This window comes from Phocoena sinus, chromosome 7, assembly GCF_008692025.1.
Source record: "Phocoena sinus isolate mPhoSin1 chromosome 7, mPhoSin1.pri, whole genome shotgun sequence".
In the NCBI taxonomy this organism is placed as follows: Eukaryota; Metazoa; Chordata; class Mammalia; order Artiodactyla; family Phocoenidae; genus Phocoena; species Phocoena sinus.
Genome location: NC_045769.1, coordinates 23,222,530 through 23,234,529, shown reverse-complemented (window position 1 = coordinate 23,234,529; position 12,000 = coordinate 23,222,530). Strand labels below are relative to the sequence as shown.

Genomic DNA, 12,000 nt, shown 5'->3' with positions numbered 1-12,000 from the left:
TAAATTAGGCATATAAGGGAAATTGCTCAACTTGGTAAAGAATATCTAAAAGGAAACTTATGGCTAACATTATTATTAATGGTAGGAAACTAAAGGTTTCCCACTAAGATATCAGGTACAAGGCAAGGATATTTCCTCCCACCAGTCCTTTTCAGCATTGTACAGGAAGTTATAGATAATGCAATAAGACCAAAAAAAAAAAAAAGAGAATAAAGTTACACAGATTGAGAAGGAAAAACTAAAACTATCTTTGTTCACAGATGATATGACCATCCAAGACTTAATTTTAAAAAACAAGTAAAAACAAAAACAAAGCATTCTGGAACTAATATGTGATTATAAGGTTGCAGGATGCAAGGCTAATACACAAAAGTCTATTGCTTTCCTATACACCAGCAAGGAAAAAGTGGAATTTAAATTTTAAAACATAATGCTATTTATATTAGCACCCCTAAAACTGAAATATTTAAGTATATCTAACAAAATATGTATAACATCTATATGAGGAAAACTATAAAACGTTGGTGAATGAAACAAAATAACTGAGTGAATGAAGAGATACTCCATGTTAATGGAAGCGAAGGCTCAGTATTGTCAAGATATCAGTTCTTCCCAACTTGATCTGTAGATTCAGTGCAATCCCAGTAAAAATCAAGAAAAGGTATTCTGTGGATACAGACAAACTGATTGTAAAGTTTAGATAGAGAGGCAAAATGATCAGTGATTGCCAGGGGTTGGGCAGGGGTGGTATGGTGGGATAGGTGAGTACAGAGGATATTTAGGGCAGGGAAAATACTCTGGATGATGCCATAGTGGTGGGTATATGTCATTATACAATTGTCTAAACTCATGGAATGTGCAACACCAGGAGTGAATTGTAATAATACAGACTTTGGGTGATTATGATGTGTCAATGTAGGTTCATCGAATGTAACAGATTTGCCACTCTGGAGGGGACGTTGTAAATGGGGGAGGCTATGTGTGTGTAGAGGCTGAGGGTATATGGAAAATCTCTGTATCTTGCCTTTAATTTAGCTGTGAACCAAAACTATCCTAAAAAAATAAAGTCCTAAAAAATATATAGGGCAACTTTTTATAAACATATCTCCCTATTCAGTCGCTGCACCGTATGTATTGTATATTTTTAATCAGTGTAACAACAGTATACTATAAACTTTTCCATGTTTTACATTGTTTCTGTAATTCTTCTTTTTATGGCTTTGTAATAATTCATCTATGGTATTTATTCATCTGCAATTACTTATTGAACATTTATTGGTTTCTATTCAAGGTCATGGGAATGTACTGCTAAGCCAAAGTACCTGCACTTACAGAGTTTACAGCATTCTCATGTGTGCATAGTTGATATATAATCATTCATTTAATTTTCTATTATGTTGTATAACTCTGAGAAGAGAACAATTATATATATTGTTTTATTCAGCCTTGAAGAGCCTTTGCAGAAGAAGTAATGTCACAACCCTAAAAATAGTTTGCTTATTTAGATGTTCCGTAAATTCACTTTCCAAAAAAAGATGGGAAAATAAATGTGTGTGTGTGTGTGTGTGTGTATATATATATATATATATATATATATATATGAACATAGTGTGTTGAACCAAGAAAATACTTAGCTGATTTAGCTGATTCATCAGGATGAAGGTACAAAGTATAATCAAATTGGACCTTTTTTTATAATAAATTAAGATTCTATATATTTCTTCTTGATATACAACATAAAGATATAAGGAATCTCATATAGAATATTGCTCTATGACATTTCTTACACTACCTGAAAAATAGCCTCTTAACCCCAAACCTATGGTAATGCCCAAACTTGTAAAATCTGTTTTTGAAAATTATATAAAGCTGTAAGTTATGTCTATATTAAGGAATACTCTAGGCTTATGAAAATAGTCTTTTAATCATTCATTTAAATTATAAGTGACATCATTAGCATCCTGGTTTTCTCTTTTTTCTTTCTTTGTTTTATAATATATAAATATGCTTGGAACCACTGTGCAGAGAGATAGCTCAGTCTGCTTGTCTTCCTGCCACTGTTGGTATCAAGTTTGCATAAAAGATGCCTCTGGCAGTGCTCTGGATCCATAACAGCACAAGATTTATTTCTTCCATATTAGATTATTACAAATTTCACTTGTTTCCATTTTTTATTTATAAATAGTGCTACTTTAATATTTTGATCATAACTTTTTTAAAACCTTACAGTAAATTTCAGAAGTAGCCTTAAAAGTTTCAAAAGTATGAACCTTTGTGATCCTTGATATGTACTGCTAAATATTTTTCCAGTATATTTCCAGCAGCCTAGATGAAGCTAGTTTGGTTTTATGTTGTTCTACTCTAACTTATTAACTGCCTGTCCATATGGATTTTCTCACTACGATCTTTAAGTTGGAAATGGGAAGGCTTAAAAGGGGCAGTCAGGAATCGTGACTGTTCACTTTCATCTCAACTGTATCCTTTATCCATTTTCCTAAATTCCACTTGCTTTGTTTTACTATTTGAGTCTGTGATAACCAAAAAAAAAAAAATATTCTGAGCTTCAGCTCATTTACCATATTCTGGAAAAAAATCCATTATAGTTGCATGTAGTCAACATTGATTACTCTCTACTCCCCTTATATTCATTTTTTATTCATATATTATTCTATGATTTATTCAAGATCAAATGCCAAACATGTCACAGGAACTAAGCCGGGTGCTGGCGATTCAGTGTCACAAAAGCAACCATCTGTCTGAATCCAAACTTCTCCGAGAACTTTTCAGTGCAACCATCTTTATCACCTTTCCTCCTCAGCCAGTACTGGTACCAATGACATAACCAGAATTACATTTTAGATAGTTTTCCAAAACTCTTGAGTTTTTACTTTCTTTAAAATTGTCACAATTCCACCTTTCTCCAAAACACATTTTCTTTCAAATCTTTCTTTCTTGGTTAGGTTAAGTGCCTAACTATAACTAGTCTTTGTTTTCTTACCTGACATAAATTCTAGATAAAATATTTGTTTTTTCCTCAGGTTGTCAGCTAATTCCTTTTCCACACCCTCCATCTTCAGATCCCTCAAAATTCACACTGTGTGGTTTAGATTAGTAATATTTTAATATCCTTCTTCCCTATGGAAGGAGAATGGCAAATGGTTCCAGTTCACCTGAGGCTGGAGGAGGAGGGATACAAGATCTTGATATTCCAAGTTTTTGGTTTTGGATTCTCTGCATCTTTTATCTCTTTCTTTTATCTAACTGATTCAGAACCATCAGGGTTAGAATCAATATTACCTTAAGACCGCTGTGGAAGTACTTGGACTAAAGTAAAACTTCTAGGTAAACTCCCATGAGGCATTCATCATCTACTGGTTTAACAAATATATATTTTTAAATTTTTTAATTTTATTAATGTTTTTATTTTTGGCTGCGTCAGGTCTTAGTTGCGGCACATGGGATCTTCATTGAAGCATGAAAGATCTTTCATTGTGGCACGCGGGCTTCTCTCTAGTTGTGGTGTGCGGGTATTTTCTCTTCTTTAGTTGTGGCACTCAGGCTTCAGAGCACATGGGCTCTGTAGTTTGCAGCACGTGGGCTCTCTAGTTGAGACGCTCGAGCTCAGTAGTTGTGGTGCGCAGGCTTAGTTGGGCTGTGGCATGTGGGATCTCAGTTCCCTAACCAAGGATCAAACCTGCGTCCCCTGCATTACAAGGTGGATTCTTTACCTCTGGACCACCAGGGAAGTCCCAACAAATTTTTTTTTAGTTCTCCTATGCTCCCGGTACTATGATAGGCATTGCATTTGCCTCTCTGGTTAACTGGAAGTATAGCTACCGAGTTATCAAATCTGAATACAAACTTATTTCTACCACTTTATAAGTTATTATATTTGTTTTACCATAATGCATATATTGTCATGAATTTTAAGTTCCTTGGGAAATGGAAAAGTTTGGCTATATGATGTTAGTTATTCAAAATTGTTTAAAATACTATCTACTATTTATTAATAAATCATTTAGCACAGCACTTGGTTATTAGAAGCATTTAATAAGTATTGACTATTATTATTTTAGTATTATCAAACTGTATTAATTGATTATTTGACAGTGGTAAAAATTAAATATAAAAATATTAAACCCATTTAAGTACTAACTTTCACCCAGAAAATGATGGACTATTTTTTTTTATCTTTAGTATATTTCCTAAAAATTTAATATTCAGTGGTATAAAGCACACTTTAAGATTGTCTTTGTTTCATAGAATCTAGGCAAGGAAAGGACATGAAGTCTATAACCTGACTTTAGTGAGAAGTGCCTTCAAATTAAATTCTGACTAAAATTTATTCTGTTCTCACAGTTGAAAAAAGATTCCATTCTGCGACCTCTGAAAGACGTTTTAAAACCCTTATAGCTGGAAAGAGTCCTTTATAATTTCTAACATTAATATTCCCTATAATCCTGAGAACTGTTCTTTTCTAAAAATTAAATTCACTGATTCTTCACAATTCTCACAATACACATTTACATATTTGAAAACATTCCAAGTTCTCCATGTTCTTTTTAAACTGTAAAAAAGATTGAATATCCCATTTATTAGCTTGAGGAAAAGGTTATTGTATTGCTTTGCCAGTAACAGCAGTTACAGAATTTTAAAACTAGTGGCATTTGTTGTACTACTGGAGTATTTAGGGAAAAAAAACAAAAAATCCACTCGGACTGTAATACACTATGCAGTTTTTTGTTTTTGTGTTTTTTTACAGAAAGGATAGAAATCAAGGAGTAAATGAGAAAAAAAAGTATGCGAGCTAGTTCAAAATGGTAATAGGGAAAATTGTATAATAAGTTATTATCTTTAACATTTTAGAATATTTAGGAGGAAAATAATGAGAGGTTGATTTTTGACTAGACATTAAAAAAATTAAACTGGATCTGAAAGGGAAACTGTATATCGAATTGGAAAGAGTATAATGACTTATAAACATTGTACATAAACCTGATGTGACCAGCACTCATATTTAGTTGGTCAGTGGACACAGAAATTAAATGACAGAATGATGGAAACCCTCTTATTCATCACTATATCCCAGTCTCTGACATGAGGTAGCTGCTGAATAGGTATCTCCTGACAGGCCTGCAAGAGGAATATAGACAGACGTTGAACTCCAAACTGATGCACCTGGGCTGGTACTTCTATACAGGGAAAATATCCGCCCCTGTTTCCGTAACACTTGAATCCATCCACCCTTCCTTTTGTTTTCCATTCCCTTATCCAATTACCTTCTTCCTTTTTCCACTACATGTTAAAAAAATAGCCCCAAATATTTCTAATAATTTTGCCTAACAGAACACAATAGGCACTGCTTCCTTGCCATCAGTTTTACCTGGCCCCAGTGATTCTACCCACTATGATAAAACTCTTCTTTCCTGTCCATTTGTTTTCCTACCTCTGTTTTTATTTTTACTCTGAGTTATAAATTATCAATACTAACTAATTACAAGCATATAAAGTGAAGTGTGCTTTTAGTGCAATATTTTACATATATAGTTTTTATATGTAGATCACATATCACATATGTGATATGTATATATTTAGACAAATTGCATGGGTGTGTATAGTTCTGTTTTATTACATCTTATATAATTAAAATCATCAAAGTGATTTCCTAAAAAATCATCTTCTAAAGTTTAGTATAGGATTTTATATATTTAAATTGTCATTTTATAATACTTTTATGTCAAGGACAAAGGTATAATGAATACTTTTTAGTTTAGAGGAATGTATTCTTGTGTATTTAATAAAATTGTAACAGAAATCTTTCTTTTTTTGTTTTTTTTGGTCTGAGTTTCTATATATATTTGTATATAAGTAATATGTATATATATATGTATGTATATACATTTCTCTTCTTCTTTTTTAATACTTTAAAGGGTCACATGATCGCATCCTGTGATGCCTGTGGAGTTACAAAGCTATGGGATTTTCGGAAGCTCTTACCAATTGTGTCCATTGATGTAGGTCCAAGTCCTGGCAATGAGGTGAACTTTGATTCATCAGGTAGGATCTTTTTTGTGTAACATTCTTGACCAAGCTAACAGCTTTAGTATTTGTTCTGAAACTATTTTCTATTGCCACTTTATGTTTTTTGCATTTCCTTCTATTTAAAAATCTGTTCTTGATATTATACTAGTACTACATTATGCTGTATTTATCATATGATATATATCACGTCATATAGTGAAAGCATTACATTTATCACATATGTAAAGGAAGAAATAATAGAGGAGATAAGTGTGTGCTAATTTAGATTACTCAAGTTCCTAGCAGCATCATGCAAAATTTGGAGTCTACATCCCTTAGAATCACCATCCAACGTAAGTAAATTGAGTTTTTTGAAGGTAAAATAGCTAAAAGTAGGGAAGAACAAAAGTTTGGTAAAAATAAAATTGAAACTAATGGAATACTTTATAATAATTTAGTAATACCCCATATTCTCTAGATTTTACAATTAATTTTAAATATATATTCATCTTGTTGCAAATTGTGTCCAATAATAATTATATTAATTGGTAATAATTGTAGTATTATTATCTGTGTTTAGCATTTTTTCTGCAGTAATATAACCGTTAACGGTGAGGTAAATTATTTTATCCTTGCTGATGATGAAGAGTGTAGCAACTGATGTTAACAATCACACAATGATTGCACTTGATTTAAAAGGTTAAAATTACAATTACATCTCTATCTTTAATGATAGCCTATGCTAAATAACATATATCTGTTATTGATATAACTTACCTTTGCTGTTGTAATACACGTTTTAAACTTTTTTAAGTTTTGAGAGGTTTAAAAATCTTTGATATTTATTTGCAGTAGCTCAAATTTTAGTCAAAGAAATAAAGATAGAATATATATAAAGGAAATAATGACGTTCTATTTAAAAATAGTCCAAAAAGTATGAATATACTAGAAGCAATTCTGAAGCCATAAGGTAATTGTGTGTTTCATGGAACTGGTTTCATGATATTGACATCACATATCTAAAATTCAGAATACAGTAAGCTTGTCTTCTTTAAAAACTTGAAGCTGTGTTCCCATTGCAGATTGGTATATGAACCACATATATGACTTCCTTAAAAATATGTTAGTAAAGTTCTTGACATTAAGACTTTTATGCTCTGCTAGAATTCAAACAGAAAGCACTGTACAGAATAAAAGATCCCAACTATGAGAATTTAATTTTATAATGTAAAGGCCCCTTAGTATTTCAATTTATACTTTTTGATATATAGAATATGCATTGACATCATAATTCTAAAGGAACTTTAACTTGGTTTTTGCAAACATTTTCACATCCATAAATCCCTTTTTACTATCTTGAGGTAGCATCCAAGTACTCATGGCCTTGAGTGTTGAATTCTGAAATTTCAAAACTTTTGGCTGTACTTTCTAATAATAGAAGTTAAAGGGTGTTTTGAAATGCTGTACAACTAATACTAGGTACATATTTTACTGTCATAATTGTTAAATATGTTGCCACTGCCTTTTACTGTCCTTGTCATCCAGCCCAAAATTTCTTTTCTATGCATTGTCAGGCAAACTTATTTTAAATATATGTCAGTTCCTATCATACTGTCATACAAGTCAATATCATCTTAAAGCCCCTAGTACAACAAACCTCTTTTTTTTTCTCCATGACTGCTATATACTTGATGGTACACTAATATTAAAAAAACTGTCAGAATCAAGGATGGAACAATGAGAAACATAAAAGATGAAGAGTATAAACCAGGGACCCTGTTAATGAAAACGCTTCATCAGTTTGAAGGAATATAATTTCAACCTGACCTTCCCCTCCCTTTGACCATTTCTTCAAGGAACATACTATAATTAATTTTAATTCTACGTGTTTGAGGAATCAGTGTCTTTTTCTCATTGAATACTGAGAAATTTGTGCTTCTGTTGAGGAGAAGTCTTCAGTGACTCGTCATTTTAAAAGTTTGAAATATATCAGCAGTTGAAGGAACTAGGTAGAGCAAACGAGGTCTATTGAGGGTCTGAACAGAGAGGTGAAATCACAAAGTTAAATACCAGAAATTATATTCATCTCAAGAGAGTAAAGAAAAGTGAAGACAAGAGCAAAACAAAATCGAAATAAGGACAGGGACACATAGATCTCTTCTCATCTGCATTTCTTCAGGAAAAGATGATTTAAAAGAAAAGTATAAAAAGATATCATGAAAATATTTGAACTATGAGGATAAGATCAAATCTAACTTAATAAGTTCAAAATACTCTTCATTTGACATACTTTTATTTATTCCCAGTGGCAAGCCAATACAAGCTTTCCTCCTTGGGCCTGAAGAAAAGTCGTTGATAATACACATGCTGTGTCATCACAATATCATATAATATATGTGGAAGTACTGACAGTATTCGGTCTGAGAAATTTAATATAAGAAATTTAATATAAACGACTCATATACATAGTTTTTAGATATTCTAAATAATCAGCATAGAAACAAAAATTTTCTCATCATATCTCATATCTCTGGGTCAGTTTAATTGAAGGGCATCTTGAAATTATGAGGTGTGCTGCTTAAAAAGAGCTGTTTCCATATACAATGGCTTATCTTTATAAATAAGGGATTCCTTCACTGCAAATCCAACATGGTATACAAATAAATTTGAGTAGTCATTAAAGGCTGAAATTGTGGTCCATAATATTTGATTTCAAATTTTTATGTATATTAAAGATTCCTCATTATATATTAACCTCATACATAAATATTTTTATTTTAAACTGATAAAAGTAAATTATGTGCTAGTGAAATGGTACTTTGTTTTAAAATTGAGACTTCTCATAGTGTATCATTTTTGAAATGTATCTTTTTTTTTTTTTTTTTTTTTTTTTTTTCTTTACGCGGGCCTCTCACTGTTGTGGCCTCTCCCGTTGCAGAGCACAGGCTCTGGACGCGCAGGCTCAGCGGCCATGGCTCACGGGCCCAGCCGCTCCGCGGCATGTGGGATCTTCCCGGACCGGGGAACGAACCCGTGTCCCCTGCATCGGCAGGCGGACTCTCAACCACTGCGCCACCAGGGAAGCCCTGAAATGTATCTTTGATAATATTTGAAAACCAGTGGTATAGAAAAAGAATATAGACTATAATTCAGACCCTTAGCTCTTCCCCACCTTTTAGACTATAAACAAATTATTTAATCTTCCTGAACTAAGTTTCCTCATAGAAATAATGGAGGAGATAACTGTCTTACTATATTCTAATGTGTTTCAAAGGGTTAATTATATTCTGTAATGAGGAAATCCTAATACAGTCTTGTTTTCATGTAATATTCAAAATAATTTAAATAGTTAACTAGCAAATAAAGCTACATATAATGTTATATATGCATATATAATTAAGATCAAAAGATTTAAAGATATGTGAATCACCATCTCGAGGTTAGCTTTTCTGTTGCTGTAAGAAATCAGCTTGTCACACATTTAAAAGAGGAGTTGCATGCAGCATAGTATTATTTACATAATGTTTTATTTGCAAATACATTGCTTGCAACAAACACAGATTACCTGTGTTTATAGATATATATATATATCAGTATATATTTGTAAAGGGATAAGTGTTCCTTTCTCATTAAACAGAACCTTCTGGTAATACAACGCTACACATTTTTACGAATATTCACTATCTAAATATCTCCCACTTGGCATACTCAAATGCCATATGTTTTACCATTCAAAAATTTATTACTATTTCAGAAAATGTTAAATGGAACTGTGTAGTGAAAGTAATAAAAATGAACTGTGAGAATTTCTACATACACTTTTCCACATCTCTCATTTTGTTGTGTTTATGAAGTTTAGCAATATTTTTCACTCCTTTGTAAAAGGCAATTCCGGTACACTTGCAAAAAAGTCACATCCCTAGAAAATGCAGGAGCTGAAGTTTGAGCCAGATGGGGACTTTCCAGTAGAAAACGTATCAGTCTCAGATCATTGAAATGAGCAAGGTTTGCCACCACTTGGCGGTAATCCTAAATATTTCCCACAAGGAGAACCACAATAGAAATACTAAAATAGAAGAAAAAATAATGACCCCATTATAAAATATGAAAATTACCAGACCCCTCTAAAATTGCTCAAAAATAAGCCTCAAATCTTTTGTTCAAATTTGATTTATTAGCTTCTGTTAGTAAAGGCTGCAGTTCACTGTTTTGTATTTAAAAGGCAGATTGTGGTTAACTCCTTCTGTTGGAAGCAGTGTAATATAATGGAGGAAGCACTCACTTAGAAACCCTGGTTTTGAATTTTGTCTCCACTGCTAACTAGCTGAATGATCTTGGTGAACTTTCCGAACATTTCTGAGCCTCAGTTTCCTTGTATGTGAAATGTTAAAAACCTATCACGACTTCCACTTCCAGCCAAGATGGAGTAACAGGGACCAGATTTACCCTTCCACCTGAAACACATGAAAAAACAGACAAAATTTATGAAACGATGGTTTTCAGAAATTGAACATTGGGCAATGGAAGACAGTACTGAAGGGAAGGGGGTTGGTAAATAAGATGAGCTCTGTGGCTGCCCATAATACTATCTGGAGAAAATTTCTAGGTCACATCTCAGGGGTGGACAGAAACCTTGGGGAAACCCCACACCCTCCCAGAGTTGAGGAGATGGAGTGGGCAGTCCAGGGAGGCCAAGGCAGCTAGAGTTTGCAAGCAGAGTACAGGACAGGGGACAGCAACACAGAGAGAGAGCTCTGGAGATTTACAGAAGATCCCCTCCAGTCTCTAGCTGAGTACAGATCAGTCCACAACAGCCTAAAGCCACAGAAAAATCTGTCTGAAGAGTTAAAAAGAAAAATCCCCAAAGATCAGAGGAGCCTAGGAATAGTTTGTACTCCCACCAACCAGGTTGGTAAAACCTTGCAATTCAAAAGGACAGTAGATAGAACAGGGATTGGCCAACTACTGCCCATGGCCTGTATTTATATTTAATTTTAATGGTAACAACAACCACACCCGTTAATTTACTTATTATCTAAGGCTGCTTTCACATTACAACAGCAGAGTTGAGTATTCACAAGGGAAACGGCATGGCCTGTGAAGCCCTAAAACACTTACTGTCTGGCTCTTTACAGAAAAATTTGCCAAGGGAAAGGGCTCAGAATGTCATTACCTCAGTAGTGAGGCAACATCAGTCCACACCTCTAGATCTAGTCCCTTCACTGTCTTTGAACCATCTGAGTTGGCCCATGTAAAAACCTGTTTATTCTTTACTACAACTTAATGAGATTGTTACTGTTGTCTCCTTTTTACAGATGAGGAAACTAGGACATGAAGTTAACAAAAAGCCTAATGACACCTGGCTGATCAAATGTGGAGTCAGAATTCAAAGCTGGGCAGTCTAATTCCAGAGACTAGAATTTAGACTTTATATTATTCTGCTTCTCATTGTAATAATAGTATCCAGTTTCATATTGATATGTGACATCTGTTAGGAGTTATAATTCATTTGCTATGAATATTGAAATAATCTAATTAATGACCACTTGACAATGTTTGACTCAAACAAACACTATTTGTCAATTAGTTGTCTCTGGAAGAAAAACAGGAAAAGAAGATCTCCCTAGTATTATCTGCCAGGTTTTTGATGTGTCTTATAACAAGGGGGAACCCTAAATATGTTCCTAATGGGAGCTGGAACTCCAGCCCCACACCTCAAGGTAAATTCCTATCAGACTAATCCGGGTGGAATAGGTGAGTGCTTGCAGGCACTTTTGCTATTTATTTAAGTCTTGGCCTCATTACAAACTGAAATAAGAAAGGAAGAAAGCAAGCTAACTTCTATGATCTCTAAGGCATAAGGCAGAGCTGAGGTAAGTTGCTCCTCCTAAGAGCAAGCCCATTCTACTACATCAGTTTCCTAGGAAAGAGAGTTACAAGGAGAGGGGATAAAAGACAAGAGAGAAAAGACCAGACGAC

The 12,000-nt window shown here is 33.6% G+C and overlaps 1 protein-coding gene across 2 annotated transcripts in view; it reads left to right on the top strand.

The window, feature by feature from the left end:
* The window catches only part of SPAG16 (sperm associated antigen 16), an 879,748-nt gene that overhangs the window by 641,813 nt on the left and 225,935 nt on the right, over positions 1-12,000 (top strand). For both annotated transcript variants that reach the window (XM_032638543.1, XM_032638542.1), the window contains one exon: positions 5,931-6,057. In XM_032638543.1, the coding sequence (XP_032494434.1) occupies positions 5,931-6,057 (127 nt within the window). The remainder of the gene's footprint in view (positions 1-5,930; positions 6,058-12,000) is intronic.